The sequence below is a fragment of the Hemitrygon akajei genome, chromosome 2 (genome assembly GCF_048418815.1).
Source record: "Hemitrygon akajei chromosome 2, sHemAka1.3, whole genome shotgun sequence".
Taxonomy (NCBI): domain Eukaryota; kingdom Metazoa; phylum Chordata; class Chondrichthyes; order Myliobatiformes; family Dasyatidae; genus Hemitrygon; species Hemitrygon akajei.
In genome coordinates, this window is record NC_133125.1 from 34890319 (window position 1) to 34903199 (window position 12881).

Here is a 12881-nt window from a genome sequence, read left to right on the forward strand (position 1 = left end):
CAAATTAAAGCCCCAAAACCTGACACCCGACAAAACTCCTGTGAAAACCTTTGACAGAGGATAATTTCCCTCTGTCAAGGGTTCTAAATACTTCTGAATGTCCTTTACATTCAAAGAAATTAATAGTTAAAATTATTTAAACAATTATTTTAATATAATATTAAATATATCGGAAAAGAAAATCAAGTCAACTAAGATCATCGAGAAACAACTAAAAGTTAAGTGGTAATTAGCACAGAATATAGAATATGATAGCGTTGCTGTTAAATTGAAGTTTAACACTAGAATTACAAAGTTAGAGTTCAAATCCCATCATAGTGGCTGAAAGATTTAAATCCAAGTAGAGCCATACCGCACAGAAACAAGCCTTTCAGCCCTGAGTGTGTGCAAATCGTCAATCACTTTTTAAACTAATCAAAAGTTAACCCTGTTTTTTTTAATTCTTCCCTTATTCCTATCAACTCTTCCAGATTCTGTCACTCAGCTATACAACAGAGGCAAGTTACAGAGGCCAATCGACCTACAGTTTACACATCTTTGGAATGTGGGAGGAAAGCTATGCAGTTAAAGGAAAGGCATACAAACTCTACCCAAGCAGCATCTAAGGTCAAGATTGAAACTGGTCCTCTGGCCCTGTGAGGCTGTGGCTCTACTGATCGTGCTACTGTGCTGATATTGAACTAAAATCTCTATTAGTAGTTGCCATTAAAATCCTATTACTTTATCAAAGCCCAAAGTAAATTTATTATCTAAGTATATGTTCACCAAATACTACCTTGAGTTTCATTTTCTGGTGGGTACTTACAGGAAAATAAAGAAGTATAATAACATTTATGAAGAACTATATTTAACAAAGACTGACAAGCATCCAATGTGGAAAAGAACAAATAGTGCAAATAATGAATTAATTGATAAAATTATACTTATTGGTGGAATCATTGAAAGTGAGTCTATAGGTTAAGTGTTGAGGTGAATGAAGTTATCCATGCTAGTTCAGACGCCTAACGGTTGAAGGACAATAACTCTCTGAACCTGGTATTGTGGGACCTGGAGCTCCTGTACCTCCTGCCCAATGGTAGTGGCGAGAAGAGAACACGGCCTGAATGGTGGGGCTTTCTTGTGACAACGCCACTTGTAAATGTATTCAATGATGAGGAGGGCTTTGTCTGTGATGGACTGGGCTGTATCTACCACCTTCTGTAGACGTTTTTTGTTCCTGGGCATTGGCGTTTCCATAGCAGGCTGTGATGCAAACAGTTGGGATACTCTCCACCATGCACCTATAGAAATTCTGTCCCTGGCATACTTAGTTTACTCTCAGCTGCCATCCATTGTAGCCTATTCAAGCCAGTGATTACAGGGTAATTAGGGATAGGTGAGTCCATTACAGCCATTTCCTTGAGAAAGACCCTTGTGCCTGAATGCAGCCATTAGGAATTTTCAGCACTAATCTCTAAGGCATTAAAGACTTCAGCTTTCACAGAATTTCTCATCCTTAATTATAACTTTCAGATTATGAATCCAAGTGCTACTTTTCAACCACATGATTTTCACAAATTTACAAAATACTTTTTTGCTCTTTAAGACGTTCCCCCCCCCCAAAGTTGATGAGCTCTGCAATTTCACAGAAGTAGAAATATTATACATGTCTTTTAAAATGTAATTCTTACTTGAAGAAAGCAATGAGCAGATTGACTAGTATAATGTATTGTACAAACAGGTAAACAGCCTGAAGGAATGGATTAAGAAATGAACCTGGGGGACAGTCTTCATTGTTTTCACAAGCTGCAGTCAAAACAGAACAACAGTGTTAATGAAAAAAAAATCAGTAAATGTAAAACACTTAGCTGCTGATTTAAAGCAAATCCTTCAGAGCTTGCCACTCACTGTATTTTGCCTGTCACATATAACAGGAATAGAATGCAGACTTCTCTATCAGACAATACACTGGAAATACTTCATCCAGCCCTTGCCATAGTTGCTGTCCAGTGCAATAATTCACCACAGACTTCAAATCAAGGGAGACTGGGGTCCATGCAGCAAGTGCATGCATCATTCCTGTGAAGTCTAAGAGAAACGTTCATTTTCTTTTGGACTTCACAAAACTTAATCTTGGTCATTATGTGCACCCATGTTGTTATTCTACCTAGTAAATCTGGGTACAACATACACAAAGCACAATCAGATATCCAGTAAGATGGCATGGACTGGAGTCTGGTTGCACATTCATGCTCAAGTAGAAGAGGAAAGAGCAGGGTGCTCTGCAGAAAGGCAGACAACTACGCCAATGTGAACACAACAATAAAAATGTTTTCAACAGAACATCCAAATTAATTTTAATCCAAATATTTTGGTCACATATCAATATAAAATCATGAAGTCAAAACTATTTGCAACAGTAAAGGAAACAATTTGATCATTGATTCTGAAATTGAAATAGAAAATGCTGGAAAAAGGTCAGTCAGCCTTGTTGGAGAGAGAAATGGGGTCATAATTTAGCTCAGTGACCTTTCATCAGTATTGTCTGTCTTACCTTCTGGATTTTCAGAGCACTGTATCCATTTCATCTGGAGTTTTTTCTCTTGGACAACTGTTAGGCTTTGCTGACTCTTTTCCAGAACAAAACTAAATCCAAAACACCATCACTCTTTGCTTCAACATAGTTAATCAATTCCCCTTATAAGATGCAATAACTTCTTCCTGCAGCAAAGCATTCCATACCCCAATAAGCCTCAATAAAAGTATAGATCTCACAATTCCCTTCTGATCCATTTATTCACAATTCTAAATTATCTGAACAATTACAATTAAGAAAATGTATACAATGTAAAAAATCAAAGTTACATCTGTGTGTTATCTATAGCTTGAGAGAGATGCAAACAGCCCCTACTGCCTAGTTTTATTTTCTTACTTTAATAAGCTTCCTCTAAAAGCCATTGAACTAATAATGCACTGCACCACCCTTTGCAAAAGCTTTTTAATGAAAATTAAAACACAGGCCCATTCATCCTCCTCCACCAGCTCTTTATCTGTATATAGATGACTATAGATTGTTGCTTCCTGCTGTTGTTAACTGGTGAGCTGCATCGCATTTGCTGCCAATTCACATCTGTTTTCAATCTGACCAACCTGACTCTAACTCTTCCTTTCCCCTTTTTCAGTTTCTCTAGAAGTTGGTTACCAATATTCATTAGAAGCTGATTCCCATTGCTGTTTTGACAACACTGCTTCCTAACCTGTGTCTTGCAAAACATCTCTTCCATTCTCCTAATTTCTCAGCTCTGTTGTGTCAGTTCTGATTATAACACCTTACACATTGTTTACAGGGCTTCCAACCGTGTTCGTTCCATTTCCAGCACGTCAAGAATGTTAGGGGGGAGGGGTTAAGGGGAGGGGGGATGGGTAACACACATTTTCTTTTTCATACACTTTTATTCTGTAACTACTTGAAAACACAATAAAAAAAAGTTTTTTTTAATTTTTTTAAATAAATAAATAAATAAACAAACAAACAAACAAACAAACAAACAAACAAATAAATAAATAAATAAATAAATAAGAATCACCTTCTCTGCAGCTTCTCTGACTAGCTGTGGTAGCGTGTAATATGTCAACATGGGTAAGGAGACATAGTCAGATCAGCATCAGTCTATTGGACTATATCACAGCTTGTTTGCCATCAGCTTCTGAACTATAAAACCTGCAATAATTATCCATCTTTCTCTCTCTCTCTCTCTCTCTCTCACACATACACACACGTGTCATTGCTTGTTTATGTTGTTTTTGTTTTACACATGTTTAATTAATGTTAATTTAATTTTATATTAACGAATGAATGATCTCGCATTGTTTCGTCCTGTGCTGTTGCTCTAAAAAGCTGGTTTTCATGGCATTTATACTCTATGCATCCCTGTGACAGCAATAAACTTGAACTTGTTTTTTCAATCCATCCACCCCTTCACTTTTGCTGCAGAATTATGTTCAATTTTTAGTTCTTCTGGAACATTAACTCTTTGTCTTTCTACAGATGTCACCTGATCCGCTGAGTATTTACAGATTTCTGTTTTTATTTCTGACTTCCACCTTGTGCAGTTCTTTACTTTTAGGAAATATTTCTAGTCATAGAGTATTACATTATGGAAACAGGCCATTTAATCTACCACATCCATGTCTACCACTAGGCACCTATTCTTATGAATCCTTTCTTCTAGGACTTGCCCATAGCCTTCTATGCCGAGGCAATTCGAATGTTCATCTAGATGGTTGTCAGCGACTCATCTTCCACCACCCTCTCAGTGTATTCCAGACACTCACCATACTCTAGGTGAAAAATGTCCCCTTCAGATCCTCCTGAAATTTCTTAGCCCTTACCCTAAATCTATCCTCTAACCTTACATACTTCTGATGTGGGGAAAAGTTTCCTGCAGTCTCACCCCTCTATACTCATCATAATTTTATACACCTCAATATATCTCTCCATTCCAGGGACAATAACCCTAGTCTCTCCAGTCTCTCATCTGAAGTGTTCCATCTCCATTTTGTGGTATTGTTACCACAGCTCAGTGTGAAGCAAGTGCCAGCAAAATTTATTAATAAGAGACATTAAAACACAACCCTACTTAGTTTACTAGCCGAAGTTGCAAACTTTTGCATAATAATGTAGAATAGTATTATTCATAATCTGTATATTACATGGCAACGTGTTATTCTCACTGTGTTCGATTGAAACATTTATATGTTACATTTGTAATTGCAGACAACTGTATACATACGATCAATTTCACTGGCGTAAACTTCACCAAATATCATCCAGTAAGGCTGGAAAACTACATCCCGAGCAAGATCCCAGGAAGGTTGCTCCGATGGAGAAAGTATGGCCTTTCTGGAGACCCCAAAGCTCAACAGGACAATCGCCATCAGTATCACGATATAGAACATGTTAGTTGTCTAAACATAAAAGAAAATACATTTAAATATTTATCGCATTTATTAAGTGCACGACTAGGGTCTAGAATAGTTTTAGATTAGTGCAAGTTAAAAGGGATAAAATTTACCCTGACCTTGTTATTTTATATAATTATCAGGGATTTTAATTCCCTATAGAGAAAACTGGTACAGAGGAGTCAGATTCTAAATCAGGATCTATGTTGGCATGATAACATTTCTCACTGCAGAGTTATAAATGCTTGTGGAGTATATTCACGGGGCTTCGCCCAAATGTGTGTGACGAGTACAGGACCTCTGTTTCTTCAGCATGTTCTTATGCTGGTGAGAATTTGGCCAGGAGATCTACTAAAGCATTCCTACATCTACAATCTCAGGAGCCTTCACTCTGAAGTTCGGCTGATGGTGTAGTGGCATCGGCGCCAGACTTTGGAGCGAAGGCTCCCGAGTTCTAATCCAGTGAAGCATCTAACTTACAACCACAAATAAAAAGCCTTGCAAGCTTGCTTTGGTTTACATTGCAAGTAATTTATAATATGAATTCACAGTGCCCTAGTTTTGGCTAGGCTGTTGATCAAGCAGTCTGCTTTGACCTGAATGGTGCCGGTATTGTTAGAGCGACACTCAGGAGCAAGTGCAGAATTCTCAGTCACACATGGGACTTGCAGTGAAGGGAAGGTTTGGGAGAATAAGGAGGTTAGTACCTAATGCCAAACACCCAATCTCCAATGTGTTTTGACACGACAAAATATGGTTGCAAAAAAAACTGCTGGAAAAACGTCTGTATCGGCCAAGTGACAGTAATGACCAGCCTAAATGTGGCTCGACCAGATCAGATTCTGTTGAATGTATGATCATTGTCATTCAATGCAATTAAACAAGGATTTATTTACTATTCAGATTATCACAAGAAACTGTAACAAAAAACATGATAAACTGATTCATTAGAGCTATAATATAAACAAAAAAAAGCTGCTGTCAAAACTATTAATGGGCGACTTAATAAAAGATCAAAATTATTTTAAGTGGACGATTACAGCAGAAAAGATTTTAAAAACATACCATTTTCCCAATCATTGTCAAATATGGACCTGCGTGCTGATTGACAGCAAAGAAATCCAGAAGCCTCGCAAACCAAAATATAATATCCAAGGAGTATATAATCCTTCCAGCAATCTGCAATGGCTGGTTAGTCCAGCGCAAACCAAATCCAACAACAAACAGAATTATAGCCACAGAATCATTGAAGTTCCAGTATTCTTGGACCCAAACTTTAACCTTCTGGCTGAATTTTCCTGGCTCTGATATTAAGATCTGTGTAATAAAGGCAGAGATGAAGATAAGGTTGGCCAGTTTCAATACTGCTTCTGAATAAAGCTAACTTTATCTCTCTCTTTGGAATTAAAATACTGCTGTATGCAAGTAATCAGAGGTAGAAACTAAAAAAAACATATGCCAAAATTACATTACAGAGCAGGCAATAAACTTCTGAAAATATTATATTAGCTGGAAATTGCACAGAGAGCATTAGAATAAAAACAAACTTCAAAATAATGCTGAACAACAACCCATGGCTGTAATTAATCACAAGAGTAGGTTATTTATTCTGAAAAGCTCATTGGCCTTTGTACGTCAATTACCGGTAAGTTGCACCGACAAATTGATACAGTGAGCAGGTCAATTATGAGTTGTGAATTCCCCTTACGTTTAATGGCTCCAAAAAGTAAAGCAAAGTTATGTAAACCTGCAAGTAACCATGTGAAAAGGCTACTAATAGCACACTAAAGATGGTGATTGCTTTTGAGAAATATCATTAACGTTCATGGACAAACCTGTGAATAACTTTGCAAAGGATAAATGGAAAATAACTGGAGTAAAGGTGTTTGTTTTGGATTAAAGAGAGTAATTTTAAGACTGGAAATCCAGTAATTTTATTATTGTATTCTACCATCTAAATATTATGTTTCATATTCCTCTCTCTCAAGATTTTGTTCTCATTATTCCCATGTGCTATAGACACCTGAAATCATTACATACTTCTGCAAGGAATTGCTTCAGTTGCAGAGGTCAATTCAGCCTCCAACATTCTACCTCAGTAGTGGAACATCCAACCTAACATCTGAAGGAGATAAAAAGAATTCAAGTTCCCCATTGGCAGAGCAAATTTCTTCCAAAATTTACTGGATCTAGATTCAGACGTAACTATTCTTGTCAGACAAACTAAAGGTACAGGAGACAATCAAATGAGCTGCAATATTTACATCCATTTTACTTTGCATATTACTATGTATTTTAACTGGCACTTAATATTTTTGCAGAACTTAGAGAAATAGGTTTATTATTTTCAGAACAGATGTAAAAACAATGCTACTTAAAACAATAAAGAGACTGCAGCTCCAAATAATACTCCTGATTCACCAATGCATTCTTCAGCATATGACATCAAGAAAACTTTCTCACAATGGCCAGCATTGATGAGGTGGACCGAAAGTTTTAATGTGGATACTTCTTCCTAATCTGCAAAACTTCCTAGATCTATTACACTGCAAAGTTATTGCTTTCCTTCAGTTCTGGCATCTCAATAATCCCTAAAATAAATTGCTTTTCTTTAGCAGTCATCAGCAATCGGAGTTCTATCAATGATTCACCAAGTCTGATACTGTATATCCAAAGAAATAAGGGGAGACAGATTAAGTAACAGGTGGAATGTAATGTGAAAAAAAAAGCCAAGTCATCCACTTTAATGGCGAAGGAAAAAAAATACTTGTTTAAAAATAAAGTGATAGATTATAGCTAAAGAACCACCAAGGAGTAATATCGAGCTTCACTGCAAAAGTCAAACAGATGTGGGAGCCAAAACAGGGGATGAAAATTCGATAGCAATAGAGGACTCTGAGGGTGCACAGCCATCTTTGAATCAATGTGATGTGAAAACTATAATATAATTGGTCAATTAACCTCACAGTAGTTTAGTGCTACCTCATTTACAAACACGAAAGACAGTTTAGTCTAACAAGCCCTGGGAGAACATCCGCAGGTTCAGTGGGTAAATGTACCATTAGCATTAAATGCTCATACATGTACCCTTGAAGCATGGTGAACAACCCCTAATTTAGCAGCTTTATTAGAAGATTAAGGTGATAAGGAGCCTAAAGGTGTACCATTATACACCATTTGCTACTCATAGCTACTTAATTGCATCTACATGAACAGATCCAGATATAGCTAGCCATAAAACAGCTGCTATGAAGCAACAAAATATGAGAGGTCTTAAATGGCCACTGGCATCAGGCCATTATCCTCCAGGCACTCTTGCTCATTGTCTGCAGCAGTAAGGTCAAATACCCTTTTCTCATTATATCTCGGAATGCACATTCCATAGGCAAAAAAAAAAGTCCTTTTGAGGCACAACTGTCAAGGACGTTTTTCCCTCTAAAAAAACTTCATTTGGATCTTTTTATATTTAAATCAAAACCAATCAGATTAAAGACACAAGAGGCTGAGTGGGCAAGGGACAGGAAATAAGGAACAGTGGTGAGTGATTGGTTTCCTTGCTGGAGAGAAATATGTAATGATGGCCACCAGGGGTTGGTGTTGGGTCCATTAATTGTTCAATACTTATTATTGACCTCTAGCAGGGTATACATAAAGTTTGCCTATTCTGTAACAAGTGCGAGCAATAATAATAGACAACAGCTGACATTCACAAATGGATGAAATCGTTTGATGCAAGGTGGATAGAAATTTAATAGAGAGAAGAGTGAAGTAACATACTTCAGAATTTTAAAACTTAGGACAATTCAAATTACATGGTAAGAATTTTAAGAGATCACAGGAACAGAAGGACTCCAAGGGTTTCACAAACACAAATTTTGAAGGTAGTAGCACAAGCCACTAAGGTCTTCACAAATATGGGAAGTTTATGTTACTGAAGGATAAGAGAACATTGAAACTGGATAACTGGTGAGAATGTGAAGGAGCCGAGGACAATTTGGTTTACTCAGCAAGCTGTTATAACCTAGTACATAGAGCAAGGGAAACACTTCCAAGACTGAATAAGAGCTACAAATATTATTCCATTCTAAAATGCTTGCAAGTTCAAATTGGAAGTTCCTCCTCAACACTCAATTTCCCAATGTTGTTGTTTTTTCAATGTCTAAAGTAAATGCTACGCATTTGCACGAATGACTGAAAACTGGGAGCTAATAAGTTGTTCTTTCCTCTCCAGTGGGGCACTAAAAAAGAAAGTCATTTCTGAGGAGCAACCCAAGTAAGATCAATAAGCCCAGCAATGACTGGGATCATATCTGAAAAGTCCTAATCACTGATCTAATTCTTAATTAGTATCTTCTCTATGTGTAATTAAAGCAGTATACCATTAATACTTTATAATATTTGTTATATGATTTATTCTGAGAGCTAAGAGTAGATTCAAACATGTTCACCTCTCTGGCTTTTTCCATAGCTGTTGTGAAAATGTAAATGATGACAATCCATTCTTGGACACTGGGCAAGGGCTCCATTTTCACTAACACCGTGTAGGTAAACAGCATCAGAAATGCTAAGTAGGCAATCTGTGAAGAGTAAAAAGGAAAAAAAAAAGTATTTTTTGCTCTGGAACATTTGAAAAAATTTCATACAAAGATAGTTGCTGCAATATTCAATTGCTTTCTTTGGGACCAGAGAAGAGAAGAAACCCGCATTATTCTTACTTCTGTGACATTGGTTAAAAATAATATGCAAATGTATTTGGCATATTCACATCGCAGTTTCATGTGTTCAAAATTTCAAAAATGTTTGTTATGAAAACTATTTCAAATGAAACAAGCACATTTTCTTATAGAGCCAATGATCTCACACAGTGAGTTGATGTCTAGACAACCACTTCCAATGACTAGACGATAAATCCTAAATCCCACTCATTCATGCCAATCAGAATTATAAAATATTTTAATTGCAAAAGCATTTGTAAATGATGACAAACCGTGTGGAACCAGAACTTGACAATCGGTGCATTGTAAAATTCATAGGCTTTTCTTGTCCAAGGTAGCCCCCTTTGTCTTATACCAACGATTTCATTTTGACTTTCTTTGGATTTTTCACCTTTTTCTGAGTCGTAATCCATCTTTTATTAGAGAAATGAAAATCACTTTTAAAACCTTGATTGTTAACTAATGAATAGATATTAAAGCTATCCGAGTGCTGAATACACCTTAAAGTATAAACAAGTACATAACTACTTGCCTTGAAGACTGATTACACATACTTTTGGTATAAAAAGTGGAACACTTTCAAGACAAATCTTTTAAGTGATAAATAATCAATCTGAATTGTTTAGTAACAATGGAATTTGAGAATTTTTAAAAACTTTAATTAAGATTATTCCTTTGGTTGTGGCAATCTGATGCAATTTTATTGATGCAGATGAAAATGGGTTTAATCACAAAAAGAAACCTTGATTAATCAATGTGCCTGGAATACAATTTGTGAGTATCTCATTTTGAATGGTAATAACTATGAAGTTGACGTAAATGGAAAAAATGTAGACAGGAACAGTTACTAGTTGCGTTAGTGAGGAGCCCCAGAGTTGAAATATAAAAGAAGCCCAACTAAACACACTTAAAACTGACAAAAGAATTTTTTTTGAATAATTTAGTAGCAAGTACAATTATCAGATAATCACCTTGATGTTTATTTCGGTCAGGAGCATGATCAATGTAATGCACATTCAACTAATACAAAAACATCAGAAACAGATCAGTTGTAGTGAATGCGCAAGAAGCTTGAAGTTCTGCAATCTTTTGCAATGGTTTGGCTGATAATGGTTGAAATGCACAGGAACACCAATACAACAGCCCACTAGAAATTCCAAGCCAAGCTGAAGGTAACCCACTAAACTTACAGAAGGCTGTTCATCGTTGACAGAATTGGAGTTTTGGAAACTGCACTGTCGAGCAAACTGGTGTGATTCCTGAGACTGTGGTATATGAGACATTTCAGCTCTGCTCTTAAACTCCAGCATCAGAATGGTGGGAGGCAGAAGAATGCTCAGGATGACCTGACAATGAGAGAAGTCACATTAGGAGAAAGCCACAAAACCATCCCTGCATGGTTTGCTCATCAAACCCATAGTTACTGGAAGTTGAGACACACATACAAAATGCTGGAGGAGCTCAGCAGGTCAGACTGTATATATGGAGGGATTAAAGAGTCAATGTTCTGGTCTGAGGTGCTTCATCAAGACTGAAAAGGAAGGGCAGGAGGAGCCAGAATAAGAAGGAGGAGGGGAAGAAGTATAAACTGGCAGCTAATAGGTGAAAGCAGATCGGGGGGAAGGTGGTGGGATGAAATAAGAAGCTGGCAAGGAATAGGTGGCAGATAAGAAGACTTTTTATAAGCGGACTTTCACTAGACTTTACTGATTGAACAAACAAAGCATAACATTTGATTTATGAATGTTTAATTAACCATTGTGAAAGCAGCCACATCATCATATAAGAAGTGCTTTGACCATATCAGAGATGTCCCCAGCAAACACAACCAAGGGCGACATCCTTCAGACCGTTCAAGAAACTACTCCTTTCACATTTTCTTTCAGATGAGGTTCTGTGACTATTGGCGTCTCTGGTCTACATATCGGTGGTGTGTCTTCAGGCTGATTGAGCGATCTGCACTTTGCTGTCTCCAAGGGGATTTGGTAAGGTTTTGAGCAAAATGTGTGGTGGCCTGGAAGTCAAGAAACCTAGAGATGGTTGATGTGTGAGCCCAAGATCTAATCCATTCCTCTCTGATCTTGCGAATTAAAGCGTCAAGGAAGATTGAAATCATTGAGGAAGAGAGCGGGAGGCATGCAAGAGTTCAGCACCATCTACCTGCGGATGGCTGGTCTCTCTCACTGCCTGAGGAAGATGTCTGCATGTCATGGTCTCTCTCTTCCTCTCGTCCACTGCTCACAGACGAAGGATCCAGTATTCGAATGGTGCCTCTCTCTCTCCCTCTCACTCAGTGCCGCAGGAGGATGGAGCCAGAGTCCTGACTCTATAGATCATGTGATGATGTGTTTCTGGTTTCTGGCCACTCCTTTTTCCATTGCTATTTCTGTTCTTTTTTTGATTGTGGTGAACTGGTGCTGTGGCTTGAAGTTAATGAATGGCAAGGAGCTGGATTGAACTGAACTGAATATGCCTGGATTTGTTTGATGATTGGTAGTTTGGTGTTTTATATTCTGTGTTTATTGCTCATTTTTTTGCTATTTGCATATTTTGCCATTTAGCCCATCTTGTCTATGCTTGCTTTAAAGAGCTAAGCTCCCAGCTCCCTTGACCTTTCCTAACTACCTAAATAATTAGACTAACTCAAATGATCTAATTTCCCTTTTCAAAATCTGCTTATACCTCACCATTTTGATAATATTAGTCTTGCTGACATTCAATGAGAGGTTGTTTTTATGAGACCACTCCACCAGATTTCAGTCTCCCTCCTGTATGCTGATTCATTATCACCTTCGATTTGGCCTACAACAGTTGTGTTGCCAGCAAACTTAAATATGACATTGGAACTGTGGTTAGCCACGCAATCATAAGTATAAAGTGAGTAGAGCAGGAGGCTACATACAAAGCATTGTGGTGCACCAGTGCTGATGGAGATCATGGAGGAGATGCTGTTACCAATCGAACTGACTGCGGCCTACAAGTGAGGAAATCAAGGATTCAATTGCACAAGGATGTATAGAGGCCAAGATCTTGAAGCTTATTGATTAGTTTTGAGGGGATGACAGTGTTGAATTCTGAGATGTAGTCGATGTATGCATCTTCACTGTCCAGATATTCTAGGGTTGAGTGAAGAGCCAATGAAATGCTATTGACCTGTTGTGACAATAGGCAAATTGGAGTGGATCCAAGTCATTTCTCAGGCAGGAGCTAATATTTTTCATCACC

At 37.5% G+C, this 12881-nt stretch overlaps 1 protein-coding gene across 3 annotated transcripts in view; it reads right to left on the bottom strand.

Moving 5' to 3' along the window:
• LOC140740615 (transient receptor potential cation channel subfamily M member 6-like) overlaps positions 1-12881 on the bottom strand; it is a 133412-nt gene that overhangs the window by 47566 nt on the left and 72965 nt on the right. For all 3 annotated transcript variants that reach the window (XM_073069940.1, XM_073069932.1, XM_073069948.1), the window contains exons 18-23: positions 10847-11002; positions 9929-10069; positions 9390-9518; positions 6007-6258; positions 4773-4947; positions 1671-1785 (exon numbers count right to left, since the gene is read on the bottom strand). In XM_073069940.1, the coding sequence (XP_072926041.1) occupies positions 1671-1785; positions 4773-4947; positions 6007-6258; positions 9390-9518; positions 9929-10069; positions 10847-11002 (968 nt within the window). The remainder of the gene's footprint in view (positions 1-1670; positions 1786-4772; positions 4948-6006; positions 6259-9389; positions 9519-9928; positions 10070-10846; positions 11003-12881) is intronic.